This window comes from Drosophila melanogaster, chromosome 3L (assembly GCF_000001215.4).
Source record: "Drosophila melanogaster chromosome 3L".
Taxonomy (NCBI): Eukaryota; Metazoa; Arthropoda; class Insecta; order Diptera; family Drosophilidae; genus Drosophila; species Drosophila melanogaster.
Window position 1 is genome coordinate 22,945,087 of NT_037436.4, and position 20,957 is coordinate 22,966,043.

At 39.4% G+C, this 20,957-nt stretch overlaps 2 protein-coding genes, 1 long non-coding RNA gene and 1 other non-coding gene across 5 annotated transcripts, besides 5 other annotated features; 3 read left to right on the forward strand and 1 right to left on the reverse strand.

Moving 5' to 3' along the window:
- Positions 1–29: 29 nt before the first annotated feature.
- On the forward strand, positions 30–121 carry mir-9388 (mir-9388 stem loop). Its single transcript, NR_144679.1, has one exon. It is a non-coding gene; the product is annotated as a mir-9388 precursor RNA (primary transcript).
- A 449-nt stretch (positions 122–570) lies between these two features.
- On the forward strand, positions 571–7,162 carry Mes2 (Mesoderm-expressed 2). Of its 2 annotated transcripts, none has more exons than NM_168979.4 (3): positions 571–854; positions 1,184–1,484; positions 5,446–7,162. In NM_168979.4, exons 1-3 carry the CDS (start codon positions 701–703, stop codon positions 6,302–6,304), a joined length of 1,314 nt encoding a protein of 437 aa, NP_730768.1. In that variant the 5' UTR covers positions 571–700; the 3' UTR covers positions 6,305–7,162. The 2 variants fall into 2 exon arrangements, with proteins under 2 accessions (NP_730768.1, NP_730769.2); NM_168980.2 differs by lacking the exon at positions 571–854 and adding an exon at positions 909–1,098.
- A 1,591-nt stretch (positions 7,163–8,753) lies between these two features.
- Positions 8,754–9,154: a mobile genetic element.
- A 180-nt stretch (positions 9,155–9,334) lies between these two features.
- On the reverse strand, positions 9,335–10,216 carry CG32461 (uncharacterized protein). Its single transcript, NM_168981.3, has one exon. It carries the CDS (start codon positions 10,197–10,199, stop codon positions 9,441–9,443), a length of 759 nt encoding a protein of 252 aa, NP_730770.1. The 5' UTR covers positions 10,200–10,216; the 3' UTR covers positions 9,335–9,440.
- A 383-nt stretch (positions 10,217–10,599) lies between these two features.
- Positions 10,600–10,664: a mobile genetic element.
- Positions 10,665–12,514: 1,850 nt separating this feature from the next.
- Positions 12,515–12,803: a mobile genetic element.
- Positions 12,804–15,843: 3,040 nt separating this feature from the next.
- Positions 15,844–16,582, forward strand: lncRNA:CR45758 (long non-coding RNA:CR45758). Its single transcript, NR_125053.1, has one exon. It is a non-coding gene; the product is annotated as a long non-coding RNA:CR45758 (long non-coding RNA).
- Positions 16,583–17,977: 1,395 nt separating this feature from the next.
- Positions 17,978–18,114: a mobile genetic element.
- Positions 18,115–20,695: 2,581 nt separating this feature from the next.
- Positions 20,696–20,957: part of a mobile genetic element that runs on past the window's edge.

The window sequence follows — 20,957 nt, forward strand, 5'->3', positions numbered from 1 at the left end:
TGCAGCGTATTCTGCCAAGAAACGCTATCCAAGTATTTTGGTACGTATGTATGTATGTACATACATGTGTATATGGTACATTCATGTAGTACATACATACATATGTATGCAAGTACGTACGAACGCTCGACAATTCCTCTGCTAAAACCAAATGCGAACGCGTCAACGGATTTTTGTATTACACACATTTTCTGTTGTTTCGTTCTGCGCGTTCTCCCTGTTGTGTGTGTGTGTGTGTGCGACGCCGCTTTTCGCTTGCTTTTACTTTCTGTGGCTTGTGATTGCGATTAAACGGGGTTTCCATCCGGCGAGTCGCGCTCTAGGCAGCGCCCGGAGAGCGCTTTAGACCTATATGTCTGGATCAGATAACGGGAACGGTGGCAGCGAGCCACGGCCGGAGAGAGACAGAGAGCGCAAAGAGCTATAGCTGGCTCTCATGTCGATGTCGAATGCGCGTGATTTTTTGGCTCTGAATGCGGGCTTGCTGCCAACTGCGCTGCCGGCTCGGCGTCGACGACGGCTGAGCGCAGCCCGCTTGCCGCGGTGGTTGTTATTTTCTGGTCTTGGTTTTTAGTTGCCGTTTAAACTTGGTCGTGAGAGGGTAGCAGCCCCGTTATCAGCCGACCGCGATCGCGTCCGAACTAAAGAGTACTGTGGAGCCCTGGCCAGTTCAAGCCTTCAAATCCTCCAGAACATTCTGATGGCGCCCGTGAGCGGCTGTTTGCCCACCGCCACCCACTCGCTGCAGGACATGAGTGCTGCCGCCGCGGCAATCGCTCTTGACATGAAGCCCAAGTTGGAGCCCCACCCCCTGGCCGCCGCAACTGCCATGCCCTCTCAGAAGATAAAGAAATGTGCGTACACAGATTTATTCCCCACATTCATGCAAACATACGTACATACATATGTATATATGTACAATTTTTATGCAAAATGCAGTCGAAAGTCGATACGTCGAACAAGCAGTAGAATTTATTTTATCTCTTCATTGCCTATTCAAATAGTTCGGTTCACCCTATGTGCAATGTACATACATATACGTACATACGTATGTATGTACATTTGGGTTAAAAAAGTTCGACTTATAGAAGTTTTGAGGTGCCTGTACCGTGCTTTCTTAAAATATTCGACTGTCGAGACTCGAGGACTTATATTATTTGCATTCATTTTTGTGTCCCAACAGTGGTTCGGCGCAACGCCTCCGACAAGCTGAAGCTCATCCAAATGGTGCACGACAATCCAATTCTCTGGGACTCCCGTCTCCCGAATTTCAAGGGCGCCGAAGAAGAAAAGAACCGAGCCTGGGAGCACATAGGCCGCGAGTTCAACGCTCCCGGGCGTCGCGTTGCACGGGCCTTCAAGTCCTTGAGGGAATCCTACCGCCGTGAACTCGCCCACGTCAAGCTAATGGGCAATGGCTTCAAGCCCAAGTGGAGTCTCTATGAGGCCATGGATTTCCTGCGCGATGTCATCAGAGAACGAAAGTAAGTATAAGGAATAGTATTTTAGTGAACTGGTGACCAGGTGATTCTCTTAAATTTAAAACCGTCAAGGAAGTTTCATGCCAATATCGACTCCTGGGGTTGACCAGTAATATAGAGCCCGTTATGAATTTTGCATTCTCTGCTTGACCCATTATTGCCACACCACAAATCATGTCACTAAAAATGATCTTCATCCAAATGGCTTTACAAAAGCAAAAGCAATAATAGAACACGAGAGAAGAGCGCTTAAATTTAAAATTTGACAGAAATACGAGTCATTCTTATAATCGAATAGTAAAGTACATGAAATTCTATATCAACGAATAATTATTACAGAACGTATTGCACTTATTTCCAAGTTTTCTTTTAATCTTTCTAGGCAATATTTACCTTTCCCAAAATGATCTTAATTAACGTACTTATTCTTATCCTCTGCTTTTTGGAGATCGATACCAAAACAAATCTAAAAGTGGAACCGTTATTTCTCAAAAGTAATGCTCCCTTACGACTACAGTTCTTCAATAATATCGTCTTACACTCTGAACATTATTTGTGTCAGGAGTACATTTGGCTACTTATATTACAATGAGTTTGATAAGCCGTCACTAACCATACAACCATCGAACAACGGTCAAAGTTTGGCTTGAGTCGTGAATAACAGTTTTCGGTTTAGATTGGTCTTCTGTTTTGGTCATACACGGATTGATTCATGCGAAACAAATACATGCATCAGTTTGAAGACTAGCTAACTTATACACAATAATAATGTGACTCACCTTTCCAACGATCATTTACATTGGTCGAAGGTATTGTATGCTTTCCAGTCCTGTGTCTGAAAGAGGTTTTTCCGAATCTGCCCCCCTAAAAATATGTGTGCTTGTCAGTAGTCAGTCAAGCGAACAATGTTGTTTAGCTTGGCTCAATCAAAAATAATTATTGCAGGAAATTCCAAGAATCTTATCATTTTATGCGAGTAGCCACTTCAGCTTATGTACACTGAGAAGTGTATGAGTTTGTGAGTCATGGCTTAGATCTAATGTTGGACAAAATATGTCAATAAATTTATTTCAAAAATCATAGAATCACGGACTTCGTAAAGATCTGACAATTTAAATAAATTGAGAATTCGGAAATATGTTCAGATCGAATAGACAATACATACAATTGTCACATAAAAAACATGTGATAAGTTTAGCATAAAGTTATTCGAACCGTAACTACGAAATTCCACTTCCATTCGAGCCTTCGTACAAAACTCATCCCTTAGCCCAGTCGATTTGCATAAACGCCCAACAATTCGAGCAAATCTCAGCACCGTGTCTGAGAAAACATCTGCCCAGCGAAAAAGAATAGCAAAAACAAGGCAAGGGGGCATATGGACACTAAGGAGCGGTAATGTGGAAAAAACCAATCCGAACAAAGGAATGACCGGGCCAGAGACCCGCAAATGGTCTCAGTCGAGAGTCTGCCCCGTCCAATGTTCTGGCTCATATGGAGCCGTGCTCGAGCTGCGGGTGTGTGTGTGTGTGTGAGTGTGTGTACTTTATGTACATATTTATATGAAATAAGGCCATTTCCTTTCAATTGACTGTACCCACATGGGCAACAAGCAGTCGACGGCCCCGACACATGCCCGCGCACACTCACCCATGGTGTGTGTATATATTTAAATTTTTATTATTGTGAGCTGATAACAGACAGCTCAACGGGCCCGGCCAGTCGGGCAGCGCTTGAGCCGGAGCTATAGCCGCAGCTATAGCCACAGCCATAGCCATAACACAGATCTCGCCAAGCGGCGAATATTATACAACGTCGCAGCATCGTCGCTGCTTGAACCAAAAACGAAATTGAGGGAAGCTGCAAACGCAAGACCAAGTCCATCGAATAGTGCTTGCGAGAGGGGTGGGGACTATGGGAAGGCGCCGAGAGAGCGATAAATTAATGAGAGCACTACGAAAATGACAATCAGCACCGAAGAATACGGATTGCGAGTGGACCAAGTTGGGAAAGACTGGTAGCTCGTGAGCGAGAAAGGGGCTGGTAAGGGAAAATGAGCGAGGTTCTGCCTGTGTGTGTATGACATGAGCACCGAACACTCGTAAAGATCGCTGTATGGGTGAGCTGAGTAATTGAACGAATAGCTTGGTCTGACTTCGGCCAGGGTTAAAAATATGCCCACGACCATTAGCCAGCCGCATCGGCCGCGTCCCGGCCAAGGGGTTGCTGAGACCCAGAGTCGGGGTCTGGACGCCTCTTTCAGGCTGCCCTGGCCCACATGCTTTCGTCGTTCAGTCCTCTCTTAATGGGGGGCTCTCGTACCCTCACCCTCACACACACGAGGCCACTTGGGTGTGAAAGTTCTGCTGGGCTCTGTCTGTGTCACGCTTATGATTTAATAAGCAAATGTGCTGCGAAATTGCTGAAATTGTTTGGCTGTCCGTCATCCCCACAATCCGAATCTCGCCCCACGCCCTGAAATCACTGTCCGCCGTATTTCGCATTGAAATGCTTTAGCCAATGCGTCACGGAAGAAGAAAAGTGGGCGGTAGTCCGTGCTTGCCTTTTGATTCTCGTACCTTTAAATGCCTTTGCATGGAGCTAGTTCTTGCCTAATAAATCATAATAAAAAGTTCTAGGTCTGCAAAAATCTAAAATCTCATTCGGACCATTGGAATATTTAATTATGTTATTATTATATTAATATTCATAGATTTGTTTCCAAGTGCAGGTGATAGAGATTTTAGAAAACGAATTCAAACCACAAAAACCCATAAACAATCTCGGAAAACGGCTTGGGACCTAAGCAAGAGCGGAAGCAAATAATGATAAGCTGAGCGATTCAAACCCCGAAAAGAAACCAAGTCAAAATAATGAAGTAAATAAAGCCATTCCCGATTGTGGAACATGTGAAAATGTATTTCGACTCGATTAGTCCTGCGAGTTTTTTGGTCTTGGCTGGCGAGCGAGTATCAGTTTTCAAATTTTACAATTGTCAACTACCTGCAGCCGATTGCGGTGATAAGGCTGTCTTCTAGGTCGCCCATGCCCGTGCCTACCACTAGGCCAGGTCTTTGCATTCGGCAAATAACTATAGGTATGGGGGAGGCCCAAAATAGCCACGTTCAGATGTTCTTTGAGCACCCGGCCCAGGCAGCTGCATTGCCTGTGAAAATGCTCTTGAAACTTGAGACGCGTAAGGAGAGAGACAGGAAGCGATACTACACTGAAAGACATTTATGTTTATGCATTTCTTGTGTTATTGCCTTAAACAGACAAGATTTCAAAATGGGGATATGAATCGTTGAGTCACAGGAAACATATGAACTCTATAAGGCTAATACAATTATATTTTTGTGTGTTTTCGAACTCACAATTAATACGAACATGCTTTCCTTATCAGGGTCACTATCCGATCGCAATGTCCGTCGGCATAAAACAAAGCTAATTAGTTGATGACAACCTAGCAAAGTTTTACGAACTTATTGATTTGTCTTTCAGACTATTCTATTTCTAATTTTTTGCCCAACGTTTTGCAAATGATTATTGCCAGCATTATTTAATATTTTTTTATTTATTGTAATTAATATAATTTAAGATAAGAGAAAGAAAATCTGTTATACTATAAATGATGTGTGAGAGACAAAGAAAAGTATTCTTTCTACTTTTAATTTAAGAACGTAGGCGGTTCTTAAAGTGTATTAAAAACAATGTACATAACCACTAGTCACGGTTATATGTTATTGTATTTAATAAATTTATTAATCTTTTTGTATGCCCTTTTAAACAACCTCCTTCATCAAATTTTTATTAGTATTCAACTTAACATCAATACAAAATAAAAAAATACCGCAGACTTGCTGCGAATATGAATATTGAATATGACGCAAAAGTAAAACCCAACCTTAAACCCGTTAAAATGTGAAATAATTTAGTCTTCTAACATATGTTCTTTCTATTATAGGGGCGCTTCGCATGCAACCGATCTAAGCCTGACAACCTATGGCCATATTAACAATAACAACAACAACAACAACAACAGTAACAGCTTGGCTGCAGGGGGAAAGGCAATGACCCTGAAGCTGTCCAATTCCTTTAACGAGTCCGCCTCAGTGTTAAATCTCTCAAAGTGCTCCTCGCTCAATGTAAGCGACGATCACTACTATTGCGACTACTATGTGAAGCCGGAGCTGGATCTCTCGGTGGGCGGTGGGGCCGGAAGTAGCACAAGTGGGAGTAGCTCCGGCGGCGGGCCACTTCCTCTGCCCGCTCACCAGGCTCACAACGACAGTCGGGTGAGCTCAACGAGAAACGAGCAAAGGGCACAGCATCACAGCTATGAAGACATGGACGACAGCTCGATACGCAGCGGGGACGAAGATATCGCCCACGCATCCGACGTAGTGGAGGAGTTGGATGCCATCGATGCAGATTTCCCTTATCCTCTGATTCTGGATTCCAACTCACGCGGTAGCCCCAATGTTGGTGTGGACGATGTGGTCATGTCCCGCAAGCTTCGCCGTAACGTCGATCAAGATGTTTTGGAGGAAGGAAACGGTCACGGCGATGCGGTTATCGATGGTGACGACTACGAAGAACAAATGCTGCAACAGCACCGCCATCTCCGGCAGCAACAGGGCGTCGCAAGCGGAGGGTTGGATCTGCCGCCCCCACAAACTGTACGTGAGGTTTTGAACTCCAAGTTCTGCGGCTTTATTTCAGCCAAGCTAAACAGCATGGAGGACTCGGACGCGGACAATTTAATGAATCGCATTCTTCTCTTACTGGTTCAAGTGCAGCAGTGCGAAGGGTCCACGAAATAGACAGCGGAGGAGAAGAGCGCTAAGTGTACGGGTGTAATTATAGTAGCCAAAAAAAAGTACATAATGGAATGATGTTGCTGCTCAGAGCACTTATAACTGAATTTTCTTGCCATTATATATTACTTTCCTAAAGAAATACAAATTTACTTGCCAATGCCAAATCTGTGCCATACCAAAAGGATCAATCAAATATGAATGATTTTCTAAAACATTCTCTAATTTTTTCGCTCCTATTAACAAAAATGAACCAAACTCAACGAAAAGACAACACAAAGACGTAAACCAAGAAATAGCAAAATAAGAAACATAGATTAATTAAGCTTTAAATGTTAATTTCGTTTTAAGTCGATCAACTGTAGTTCATACTCATGCCAACGTCTCATCACATGAAACAATTCTTTATATAACCTTTTATTTTACCCAGATTATATCGCCTATATATAATATAACTTCTTGTTAAGTTGAAAACGTAGAAATTAGAAAAGAAAAGTTTTTAACTTAAAAAAGCGAGCATATTACTCATAGTTTCATATACAGCGATATGAATATTAACAATATCTGAACACTAAATGAGAACAGCTTTAACAATTTGTCGTTTTTGAATAAAACACCATCTTTGGCAGTAATGCTTTGCTATCGATGTACGCAGACAATGTTTTGGCCATTCAGCCCAATTTAAATCAAAAATTTTGAAAAAGTTTTCCGTTTTTCGGTGGATATTGAGTAATAAAGTACCTTTAAATATAAAAAAATCAAACGTGTCTACCGAACATGAACATAATCAGCCGATTTTTATTAATTTAAATCCGAAATTATTTATAGTCAGGAATAAATATTTTATATCGATACCAAATCAGGAAACTTTGTTATCCATTTTATTCTTGCGATTATTGCTATGGCATTCACGACTGACTAGCTTTATAGACTAGGCAGTTCACATTGATGGAGCATTTATAACTTTTACGGTTGCAAATGCCCCCTTTACTGTGTGGCAAATATCTGACTAAAATCAATGTACCTTCTGCAAAGGTATACAAATTATTAATAATGCGAAAGGGGATTTTTTTCCTCTTGTTGGTTTCGGTGTAAATCTACATACTTAAAGCTCCTAAACTAAACAAAATTTGAATATGATACTCAAATAGCAACAACAGCCCTACGACAATGGAAAGCACTCACATTGGGCCTGTAACACATCCATATAGCATCCTGCCAATTCTGCTCAAGTAAGACTGCAGGAATTCCAATTCATTAATACAGAGGACGTATAGGCGAAGAACAAAGGAACAAAAGACTACAACAACGTATAAATACCATGGCAGGCAGATGTGGGTAAGCCTAGCCAAAAAAAACGGCGAATCGAGCCTGGGTATCGCTGCATATGACCGAAAAATTTATTAAGATAAATACATAGCCACATCGAAACCTACGGTAAGCAACCCCTATCAAGAGATTCGGCCTGGCCAAGGTATCTAGCTACCTCAAACCCTTAAACCCAAAAAGAGCGTTGCGCATGCGCAGAAGATGCCAAAACTCAGCCCTAGCCTCGACGCAGCCCAAAACTGGTTTTTCAACGCAATAATAGCTGAATGAATTCATTGAAGGCCGTAATGCAGTGCCCCTAAGGGATGCTGCCTGCGTTAGCACCTCTGTTGCTAAAAGAAGCGGGTTCAATGACCGTGGCCGGCTGTTTACAATTTTAAAGAGCCAACATTTTCGTTAAACTGGAACTTAAAATTGGACCGAGTATGTCAACTATATATCAGCAATATAGTTCTCGGATCCGGCCCGTTGCAACTTACATACATATATACTGCCTGAAATAGAAAATACTTTTATAAAAGTTGTTTGTAGAAAGCTTTAAAGCCAAGACCAGTTTCTGCAGCAGACTGGCAGATACTTTTTGATACTTATTACGAATATAACATATGTACATATATACTACTATCTTTCACTGCAAACTTCTGACATGGTATACCCAGTGGAAGTTATGAAATGGCTTAGAACCATATCGGTGAATAACAATACTCAGGACACGTTAATATATTTTCAAAAACCACACAAATTACAATTACTAAATCGCCTCTTCTATGAAACGTTTACTTCTATTTAACAATTTTGACATATGTTTTATCAACATTTGACATCTATAGCAAATTGCTATAATAAAGAAATTTAGAAAATAGAAAAACTGGTGCTAGGCTTCATCAACATCAGCATAGTACATAATCGTCGGGTTGCAGAAGTATCGTGTGATATACTTTGTTATTTGCATTATTATTCTCTTTTTGTAAAAATAAACATAAACTTCTTTAAGGTCTACCCTATAAATTACACGAATGGTACCGTCTTACAAATTTCCAATTAAACTTTTTTATTACAGTTAATAACCGATGCCACCGACGTGTCGTAAGAAAATTGTATGCGTTACTCTTGGAGTAAAAGGATATACTAGACACTTCGAAAAGTAAGTAACTGGCAGAAGGAAGCGTTTCTAACTATATAATGAATATATATTCTTGGTCAGGATCAATAGACGATTCGAACTGGCCATGTCGGTCTGTATGATCGTTGCGATCTCATAAATCTATTGAGTTTAGATTAGACATGCTGTTTTCAGAGACAGCGCAAGCTTATTTCCAAATTTTGCAATGGCCACTCGAACGGCCACAAGCCGGCAAAAACTGTAATGCCCCTTTTACATGTCACTTTTTGAAAATGTTTTGAAGTTTTTTTATTTATGTTAATAATTTTTGATTTGCCAATAAACTTTTTGCCATGTCCACTCTTACGCGTACAAACCTTTCAAAACTTCCACGCCCACACTTTATAAATTGCTTTAATTTTTTTTTCGGCTTTTTGTTTGTCTTGCCATTTTCTATTGGTACACTTGGGCCACGCCCCTTCTAACACACACAAAATGGCCACAATTTTGAATCGGGAATCTCGACTATACCATACTCCTTTTTGTTTCTATTTGGCTTACAGTGTAAAAAAAGTGTAAAATCTTAATAATAAAACGCAATAATTACGTATTAAGCATTTTTTATTTGGTAATAAATATAAATTTAACTTTTCAGTTTTTAAAATCGCTGTCTTCTCATGTGTGAATATTACACGCTGTTATTGATCTTTTTTAAATTAAATTCGACTTTAACAGCTCCAAATAATTATTGTTTGTACGAGTTTTTCCATCTTCCGTTGTTTTACTATTACCGCGAATCTTCGAATAAGTGGCTGACTTGGTATGGTAAAGGTGTATCTTGCTTTCCGTACTTAAATCACCACAGGTGCGTTTCATGTATCCAGTGGCAGGTTTGCTTTCTTCCTTTGCATGACCAATGCATCTTCGGCTTATACCACAATCCTGGCCGACGCCTTTGCTGCGGGGAGTCTTATTGGAAGCACCTGTATAAATCTTAAGAGATCTGTTTGTGGCCGGGTAATGATTTGCGTGAAAGCCAACTCCAGTTGCACCGACCAAGTCTCCGAGACTTCCACGCAGTTGGCAAAGAATCTTGTCTTGCTTCACGCGAAGTTTGGCTGGCATGGAGAATTTTTCGCCCCGTATGGGACCAGTCGCATCTAGTCCTTTTGCTATTAATCGCTCCAAATCTTTTAACAGATTTTCCCTCTCGGAACCTGAAGCCAAGGATATTTGCCGCAGTCCGAACTGAACTTTGGCATAATGGGACGAGATTTTGAAAAGCGCCTCTTGCAACTGCTCCACTTCGCCTTCGAGCTGACACTCATATGGCGTCATAGTCCTGCTTATCATCCGACCTTCCGAGTCAAGTTCGGTGTAAAGTCGCTCCTCTTCAATTAATTCCGGTGAATTGGATTTTGTCCATCCGGATACAGCGACATTTTGCTCTTCACTATTAATACTACCCATGATCTGTGCAGACTCCTGAAAATTGACACTTTATATTTTCGAATAAAGCTAAGGAAATATATAAGCAATTTTATTTTGACAGTGAATGAATGAGTAGAATACTTACTGAACGTATTCCGTATATCAATTTTATAATAGTATTATGATGTAGCATGTTACTAGTGTCTCTAACAGCATTGACAACAGTACGCATTTAGTATTTATTTATTTAATATTTTTAGAGTAGAGCTCAGAATGGAAATGACAATCTTCAGAAAGAAATTTGGGCTGTGTCTTCGTCTGTTAAATATGCATGCTTAGTCCTAACTTTCAAGCTTTTAAAGTTCCGAGATCACATCGCTTATACGGTCGACAAACAGCCGTGCTCAAAAACATGACGGTCCATGGTAAAGATGTACTAAAAAAGAGGGAATGCTATAGACGACTTCCCCGACTAGAAGATACCCGTTACGCAGCGAGTGGAAATATGAACGAGAAATTTCATAATTTTTTGGGAACATTGGAGTTTGACGTGGCGATTTTGGTCGGTTTGTGGACGTAAGAATGGTCGTGGTAAAAAGTAGAAAAATCGGTAGAAACTTACAAGACTAATAAATTTATGAAAAACAACCCAAACATTTTTAAAAAGCGTGGCAGTTTTGGGCGGTTTTAGGGCGTTAGAGTGGGCGTGGCAACAAACTTGCTTTGCGTCTATGTCTCTCTCATATAGTTCCTGAGATCTCGACGTTCATACGGACGGACAGACAGACGGACAGATCCTGATCAAGAATATATATACATTATATTTATTCGGAAACGCTTCCTTCTACCTGTTACATATTTTTAACGAATCTACTGTACCCTTTTACTCTAGGAGTAACGGGTATTAAAATTGTATTACATAAAAAAATTTTGTATATAATAATTAATAACTAAAGAAAGGAATAACTAGCTACTGTGGCCATCGACTCGACTTACTATTAAATCGGTGGTTGTGTTAAATTTGGTGTATAACCTAACATTTGTTTAAGAAAGATAATATTTGGTTAAGATTATTTGATGTTAGGCTAACTAATATATTTGAGGGCGGGGTGGGACCGAAAAGATATGTTCTTAGGTTATGATGGTGTCTGCATTTATCTAGTATATAATATAATATATATAATATCTAATATATAGCTTGGTCGCCTTTCGACGTTGATATATTATTAAATTATATAATATAATATATATAATATCTAATATATAGCTTGGTCGCCTTTCGCCGTTGAGAATGTCCTTCCGTGTAAAGTGTGTGGGTCCGGTTTTTAGACGAGTAAGAATGGCAAATTCCCATCTGTTGCACGATTCTGTTGCTGAATTGTTTATATCAGTTTTCCAATTCGATGTCGGGCAATATCTTTTTGATGTTTTTTCCAGCTGTCCTGTTGCACTCCAGGTATAATTGTAGGGCACGGCGCGACCGGCTAGCTTTGCGGCTTTGTCGACTAACTCGTTTCCATTGATTCCTATACCGTGGGGCCCGTAATAGCTTAATTTTGCTAATATTTTTTGTGCACAGGTGACTAAATTCACATTAAAGTTTGTTGTTGTAGTAGAGGTTTTAGATTTCTTGCAGGGTGGACAGACTGTCACTGCAGATGATATGTCTTTCTTAAGTTCAAGAGTCAATTTAATCGATTGGCTACTGCTTCGGCGGTGAAAAGAGAGAAGTAGTGGGGAGTAGTCTACTACTACAAAGGTAGTTGATGTGTCGGACTTTGAGACGTTCGTGTAAAACCATTTCCGATCGGCGTATTTATGGGTAGCTAAACATTGTTGAAGTAGGCGTTCTTGATTTTAAAAATCGTCTAGTGTAGTGTCGATGGTCGAGGAACGTAATTTCCAAGATTAGAGTTCGAATTTACATCGGTGTTCAGGGCAATTTGGAAGTCCTTCTGAAGGATCGTTGAGTTCGTTGAGAAAATGAGCTGAGTTCAGGCAGGAAGCTTTTGGTTGGGGTCGTTGGAAATGCACCAATTCTGTGCTAGGGGGGTATGATTCAATTTTGGATAGCATCTTGTAATAAGTGTTGTGGTGAGGATGAGTGAAGCTTAGATATTAAGAATTTAAAAATTTTTAGTCTGCTATTGAGATTTATGCGAAGTTCATTACAATGTCGTTTAAATGTGTGTCGCTTATCGAATATCATGCCGAGGATCTTAAGGAAAGAATCGCGTTAAATATATACTTTTGTAGATAATGATAGGTTGCACAGGAAGTGTTGCCCCAGATTTGCATTTCGTTAAGCATTTTCTTGAACTTATTATAATATTTAGTGCATGCCAAATTAAACAAGTCGACTTCCCCGACGTTATTTAGATAGTGGAAATGCGAACGCGAAATTTCTTAATTTTTCTGTTATATCGATAGATATTGTGGAATAAAATAATAAAAATTGTAAAGATTATTTAAAAGTGTGGGTGTGGCCGTTTTGTAGGTATATGGAGAGCGTGGCCAAAGTGTTTTGGGTTTACCGATAGAAATTGGAAAGGCAAACAATAAAACGAAGAAAAATCGGAACATTTTTCAAAAGTGTCGTCGTTGAAGTTTTGGGCGGTTTGTTGGAGAAAGAAAGGGCCTGGCAAAAAGTTTAAAAAACTAAGAAAAATATAAAAAAAATATCAACAAATTCTTCAAATTTTGGGCTGTTTGTGGGCGTGGCAACATGGGTCATCAAACTTGCGCTGCAAGTCTCTAGAATCTAGAACTGTGTTAATAGAAGCATAGATAGATATATACATATGCGATAGACAAACAGTGAAGGCTAAGAATCTGGGATTTAGGCTGAGTTCTAAACTGAAACTGGGGTGATCCACGAGTCTGAATGCTAGTACACGTTCTTTGTTCCCCTATAACGTCGATACCTGAATCATGCAGATGGCTCAAAGAATCGTCGGTGTCTTTATTCGATTCCGGCAATAGTGCTATTGGCATGTCGAATTTGTCTACGGATTTACTATTACTGTTTATGATTGGGTCCGTGAGAAAAGAAAGGATAAGTTAAGTTAATTTTTACTACATACGAGACATGGAAAAGATCGAAGACCCGAATTAATATCCAAAACTAGGTGGCTTTTTGACTGGAGGCGCCACCGTAGGTTATCGGTATTCGCCATCTATTTCTAAAGGTTTATTAATTTCAAAGTGATATGTAAAGTGTATGTAAATATTCAATTTATATTTGTAAATTTTAAGACATTAAACTTTTAAACTTTTAAAAGGTTTAAACTTTAGAAACTCCTAAACACCAAACACCTATTTTGGTATATAGTATGTACATATATGTGGTTGGACGGCTGGAGATAAATATCAAATGATACATATCGACATAAAAATTGGTAAATGTAGTCCTTTTTAAAGATGTACATACTTATCACGGTTACGCAACGAAGAACATAAATATGAGCAGTATTCGTTAATATGCGTAAGTTACTTGCGATTGTAAGGTTATCGAAGTGCTGGAGCTGACGTTATATCCAACTTAACCGGATGCTCCGGACACTAATAGAAAATCTATATTGTTTCTGGACTGTGCCAGCCAGATTGTGGCATGCAACATTCGTACACAAACTGAGCGACAAGAGGAAAAATTGTCTGTTGTAATCAATACCTAGTGCCTCATAACCCAACCGTTTTTTCCGAAGCCCTTACGTTTATTTTCATGTTTGCACATCGAAGTAGCCCCCCAGGGCGCCATAGTAAAACATACTAACCAAATTCATGTATCCAAAAGATTTTGCATTGTTGCGAGCAATTGATTTGCTGTTTCCGGACTCCATCCGCGGTTCTGAGCAGCAAATGTCGCGTTGCATTAGTTGTAAGCGGATGAACAGGAATACTACATATGTATTGTATATGAGATTTGTGTGAAAGAAGGGGCCTTCTGTTGTGCGCTAGTCTTGTTCTTCGATGGGCTTATTTGATTTTTGTACGCTCTATTTCACTGGTGACATGTAGCGCACAAGGCGAATAATTCTAAGTCACCTGTAAACGTCCGGTCACATCGACTGATACATCACTCAAAAGGTATTATAAAACTAAAACTGTAAGCCACTTTAAAAAAATTAACATATAGCCATACAATTTTTAATGTGAAACAGTTCTAATACTGTTAAGACAAGAGTTTTACAAAATTTTCAAATGAAATTTCAAATGAAAATTGTATTGGGCTTTTATAAATTTTAAATCCTTAAATAATTTTTTTCTTAAAGAACAAGAAATAAACTTGAGTTTAACTAAAAAATTATATATTATACATGGAATATAAGAAAAGCTGTTTTCAAATGCAATCTTGGCTTACTATCATTTTTTTGTTAATATACCTTCAATGGAAAGGAAATGTTCGTTTTTTCACCTTTTTGGTTGGAACTGCTCTAAAGTTTTATTTTTATTTTTAAATTTAACTATAGATATTTAATATATACTGATACTATGCTGATACTACGCTTATGCGAACTACCTCTGGTCATATAATTGAAGTTATTCAAACAAACGGTGGGAAATGTATAACAAATTACTTTGCATCGACTTTATTAAATATATACATATGTTTGCACCCCGACATATCAGTTAAATGCCGAATGAGAACATTTAAAAACTTAACCGGAAATTTATATTTCAACACAAAAGTTGTTATCAGTTTTATATTCTTTGTTCATTTACATTGTAATACATAGGTAAACGGAATTAAACGTACATTCGTACGATAAAATATCAGAATATACAAATACATACAATTAAATTATAAATCAAAACTTAACATAGCATTTATTGGCAAAACTCTAACATGAAGTACTGGATTTTAGTGTTTCTGGCCTTTAAAATTACGTCCAATAGAATTGTGATCGTTTCCGCCTAGCTTTAAACCAACAAAGGTTTTTAAAATCAGATATTAGCATTACTGAAGCAGTCTCTGGATGCTGCTCTGGACTGGAGCTCCAACTAGCCATCCGCTGCGTCCGCGATAACTGCGGCCATAAATCGCGTTGCGCGGCCTGCCGAAGGAATAACGTCAGCTGTCAGCAGTTTGTGGCTTCGAAATGTGGAGCACATATCTAGGAGCGACACAGTAAGGAAGGAAAGCGGCTGCCAAACCAAACTCTCAGATAAAAGCTTTATAGCGGACTCTTTAACTGGAAGTTGGCTCGCTTAGTTTATAGCGTTCTATTCAAGAGTGCACTAAGAGCGCTCAGCACTCTGCTCTTTGTTTAGAGTGTATTGCGTGCCCACGGCTTTCCAAATTTTCCAGTCGGCTCGCGTGTACAGAAGAGCGGAAAGAGAGCGGAGCAGGCTTTAGTACTCTCCTAAAGCGCACTTTTCGGTGCATTCCATTTTTGCCGGAACCTTCCCACGTTCACGTTTTTGGGACAATTTCTAATGGTTTATGCAATCCAAATATGTAGAGAGGAAGGTAAAACTAAGAAATAGTCTGCCGATTCGTTCAGATAAGTGGACCCGGTAGCTATTCCTCCTGTTTCTCCACCTTTGTCAGTATACTTCGGTCAGTCGGATTCCATTGGAAGACTACTGCGATGACTTTTGCCCGATTTCGACGGAGGACTCGAATCTGATTCCCGACGGCCGCTGTTAAAGAGCTGTGCAGTTTTCGTCCGCCGTTGCGTTCAGTTGCAAACGGACCTTTCAGACGCTGAGTTCGCTCGTGGTAAAAGCGGAAACTGCAGTCCAGAAATAGTGGAAAACGTAAATATACGGACCAGAGTCCTTCGCACGCGCTAAAACCCGGCTCGGAGTGCGGACCGACCATGTAGCCGAATCTGTACGCGTGCCCGCATCCGGTTTTCGTTTCGGTTTCGCTCGGTGCTTGCCAATTGCCATTTGTGCAGCGTGTTTCGCGTCCACTTCCTAAATAAATGCAAATGTACCCAACAAGACAGAAAGTTAAAATTTTTAGGAAATGTATTAGGGCTTGATGGCCGTAGGGAGGCTGTAGAGCTTTGCAAGCTTCGCATCGGGAGGATTACTCGGAATCTTTAAGGGATAGGAAAAGAAAATGTTTTCCAAATTTTTTTGTAAACCAGAGTAAAAACATTACTTGGGCAAGTAAGACTCGCAGTAAGATTTCTTTTTAAGTTGAAAAGTTGTGCACGTGCCTGAACTTTGGGCGGAAGCCCATCAGATTCTGTTGGATAATAATAGTTCTGAGTGATGGTAATGGGTTTATAATCGTAGGAAGGGTGTGAATTATTAAGCCTTGATATTTCTCGAAGTGAATTCTAGTAAAATCCACTCTGGAAATTATTATTGTAAACACCGATATGGGTCTCAGTATTAAAACATTAAACAGAAGCTGATGGCCTCAGAGCAGCTGCAAACTTGAGAAACCAGAAAAAGACGATTAATTCAAGACAGGTAAGTGCCAATCTTAAAAATTATTTTGTTTACTTATTAATGGAAATTTTAATAATGTGAGTAATGTAAGCGGAGTATTAACCAATGGTCTGGCCATTATGATGTAAGCATTCAAAGCAATAATGGTCAATAAAAATTATAAACTTCCGATTTCTAGTACGGCGTATAAAGATGATGGAAATCCATATCATTTTACAGTGCAATTCAAAGACAGTTGCAAAAAAGTTTAGCAACTTATTTCGGCCGCCAGTCGAATGCCAATCAGCAAGCAAAAAACAGTACAAATTCTTGAAAATATACGATTACGAATGCACAATGTGCGGAACAATACAAATGGAATTTTAATTAAACACAAATAAGAAACAGGCTCTGTCGGAAGAGTAGGCGAGAGAAGAACTCGAATTAAGATTGGCGGAGCCTTTTTTAATTGTCGAGGCTTCCGAAATTCATGTTTTGTGTAAGCCATCGATTGTCTTTTGGACCCTTGGAGCTGGAGAAGGGCGCCTCCTCTTCAGGTGAAGTGCGAATTGAGGTGCCGTATAAGTGCCACCAAAGAATAGCTTCTTGCTGAAGTGGAAAAGCGCCCGGCAGAAAGGAAAAGCGATGGGAAAGATTCCAGCCCCTAGTACAAGCAGAAGCGACAAGAGGGAAACAAAGGCGGAGGCAACAAACTGCAGATGCTTTGTATGTCCTAAAAGAAGAAAATTGAAGAACGAAAAACTAGCGTGACTGAAAGTAAGGATCAGGAAAGGATGAGTATTGCCGCTTTGGTTTAAAAGGAAAAAAGGAAAAATGTCGATGAATTCATCTGGTTTACCTTAAATTTTGTTTTAATAATTTTTACAGACCCAAACGGCATCTTTATTAACAATGTTTAAAAGGTATTCGTTTCTGTATTGTTTGAAGCGTTTTAACAAAGCAAATATACGAGAAAAAAATTCACTTGGATATGTTCTTCATAAATTCATCATTCCCAATCCTCTGGCAGCAAAGGGTATAGTCGGTTCAGTCGTGTAAAAGATTTCGGAAACTATAGAGAACTACAGTGTTACAATGAAACACGTAGATCAATAGCCAAATCAATTTAGCCGTGCACATAAAAATATTAGTTTCAAAATTTGTTAGTTAGTGCAGATGTACATATATAAATTGAACTACTTTTTAAACGATATTAAAAAAAATAAACTACAGATAAAAACTCCAGCTTTCATGCTGCTTATTCCTGAGACAAGGTCACGACGAATGAAATAACACAAAAAAACAAGAGAGAATGCTATGGTTTGGTGGCTTTATTGCGTTAGAGTGGGCGTGGCAAAACAATCTTTGGCAAATCGATAGAAATTTAAGAGATTAATAGAATTATGAATATCCAACAATTTCTGACGTTCATCTCGACGTTCATACAGACAGACGGACAGGGCCAAATCGAATCGGCTATTTATCCTGATCGAAAATATATATATATATATACTTTATATAGCCGGAAACGCTTCTGCCTGCTACATACTTTTCAACGAATATAGTATACCCTTTTACTCTACGAGTAAAATATACAATATATATTATTTTGGTTATTGATTTTGAAATTTAAAATGCCTCCTGTTTGGAATTGTAAGTGGGTAATGTAATTTGAAACAGACCGCAGTATGAATACAGACATATTTCCATGTTGCCCGTCTATAAAGCGTACCTTAACGTTTGCATGACGTCGGCATCGTGACAGGACACCAGACTGACGCGGTCCGTTTTTAAGAACACTCCCCGCATGGCGTTGGTAGTGGATACACACAAAAAAATGAGTTACAAATTTAAATAAGGACCACAATTAATTAAATTATGACCAGGAGTAGAATTACGAATCCATAACTTAAACTTAAGGACATTTAAGACATTTAAGTACATTTGCAATGTTTTATTAAAGTAGCTCATTATCAGGCGACTAAGGGCCGCATGCCTTTTTTATATGTTTTCTTGTCGATTAGTGTATCAAATGAATTTAAAAAATTATGTTCTCGTTCCAAAAAGTGAGAAAATAGTCTTTAAATGTACAACTCTCTGGACGCTTTGTTTCCATATCCAAACGAATAGATCAGATCCTAGATCTCCGTCGCACTGCGCACTGCCTTGCTTGGTAGCTGATCCCGCATCGCAGATACAAAAGGGTTCGGAAACAAAAGCGCGTAAGCGTATTATTAATGGCCTGGTCTGGGAGGGCGTAGGTCTCCAATGGGATGCGGTTGCATTGTGCCACAATATACGACTACCAGCGCAGTATTTACAGTATTTACAGCTCGTTCCGATTTTTCCCAGCATTATGGCCAACTTGATGGCCAGCGGAAGCTCTCTAGCCGAATTCTGCACTCATCATCTATCAGTTTTTGCTTGCCTGGGTTTCCGCAGCCTGTAATAAAAATAACCATTGTGGCATCTTCAGGCCTCTACGCTCCCTTTATCATTTTTCCTGTTGGTTGGGTGAGCCCGGTTGTCTGGTATATGTACAGTTTCATGCTAAAAATGAAAATGAAACCCGTCATCTTCCCGCACCCGAAATAGCTAGGAACTCATTTTTTACTTTTGAGTATTCGCCAAATAATTTAAAACATTTTGGAAAAATTCACAAATTTTTATTGCCCAATTCTATAAGCGTAAAAATTTTTTTCTTTCTACACAATTTCTCCCAGCGAACATCCACCATTTTTCTCTATATGAATGATCATGGAGCTTTTTAAAATTTACTGCAGTTCTTACTGTGTCAATAATGGAACAGAATTATCTGTAATTGTAAATACGGAAAATTCGCGAATAACTAATTTTAATTACATGACAGATATTCATTTGGTTAAGGCGAGTGAGAAATCATCAAAGGATTTCTTCCGAAGGACTCACATAATTAATTTATTAAGCAGATACGTTGATACGATGCTCAATAGCATTAATAATTAACAGTATTCATACATTCATACAGGATGTTTCTTTGTTGTGTCGAATTGACAATTATTAATTTATGGCGTTGGCTTAACCCGGAGAAGTGCGAAAAAGGAAATTCGATTGAGGGCAGACAGTGTAATTGTTTTCTACATCCTTCCCTTCGCTGCTTAGTCACCTAGTACATATTACATATCCTGCATGAACAGCGAATAACGCTTTCTATGCTACTAACGTGCCACTCACCCTCCTGAGTAAGCCGCAAATAGCGAAAATATTTCCGCTTTTCCCCGAAAGCCTACGGTAAAAAGAAAATACAGCAGATTCCCCAAACAAAAGTACATTGAACATTTCCTCAAGGAAGGCTTTCTGTAAAAAAAAGAATATCAGATATCAACACAAGTGAATAGAATTGAAACAAATTTACAACTTTTTTAAGACCAATCGGACGGTATTTGGACCTTTGTTTATCTGCGTGTTGCTTATATTGGCCATAGCGACAGTAATTCTTCGAAAACCAGGGTATGCGAAGTTCGTCTGGCCGGAGATAACACGAATTCCTGCTATTCCTAGTTTGCGCTGGCTCGTTCGGCGCGGAACCGGAAAGAGGAGTTGGTGGGTGGACACAGTGTAAATGCGGGATGGGATGACATGCGGGAATTATACGCAAATACAATGGATAAGCTTACGAGACCGGCGTATTTCTACGGGGATGCATACAGATAAAGATTTCTAGTTTTTCTCGGACTTCCTGGAAACGTTTCTAAGACAAGGCGTATGGAGAATGCAACTGCACTTAAATATGCATATGTCGGAGTGCCGATGTGTCTTGGTCCGGATGCAGTGTCGGTGAAAATAAAAACATTTCTTACGGCCTTTTGATGAACATTTAAACGACAATGGCAATTGCAGCACGCCTCCAAGAACCGCATTCTCCGCCCACCTCACCCACCGTTTTGCTAGTGTCGTATATTTTATTCATGAGCCTGGCTCCTTCCGGTTGTCATATATGTACGTAGGGCTTATTCCTACGAATGTACGTTAAAATGATTATTCTATCTGTACGCTCTTTATTTTTTCGTTTTGAAGCTTAGGCTTGGTTGGGAGACGTTGCTATTCTTTTGCCCATATACATTTGTATTTGAAACTTTGTTAGCTTGGCTGTGCTGGCACGGACTTTATTATATCCGTTACTCGTAGAATAATTGGGTATACTAGATTCGTTGAAAAGTATGTAACAGGTAGAAGGAAGCGTTTCTGACCATATAAGGTATATAGAAACTATAAAATCTAGAAGGTTGAGATTAAGAATTTATGCTCTAGAGACATAGACGCAGTGCAAGTCTGTCAACTCTGACGCCCACAAACCTGACATAACTGCCACGCCCAAACATATGTTTTGTTATTTGTTTGTATATTTTTATTAGTCATGCTAAAATTGCC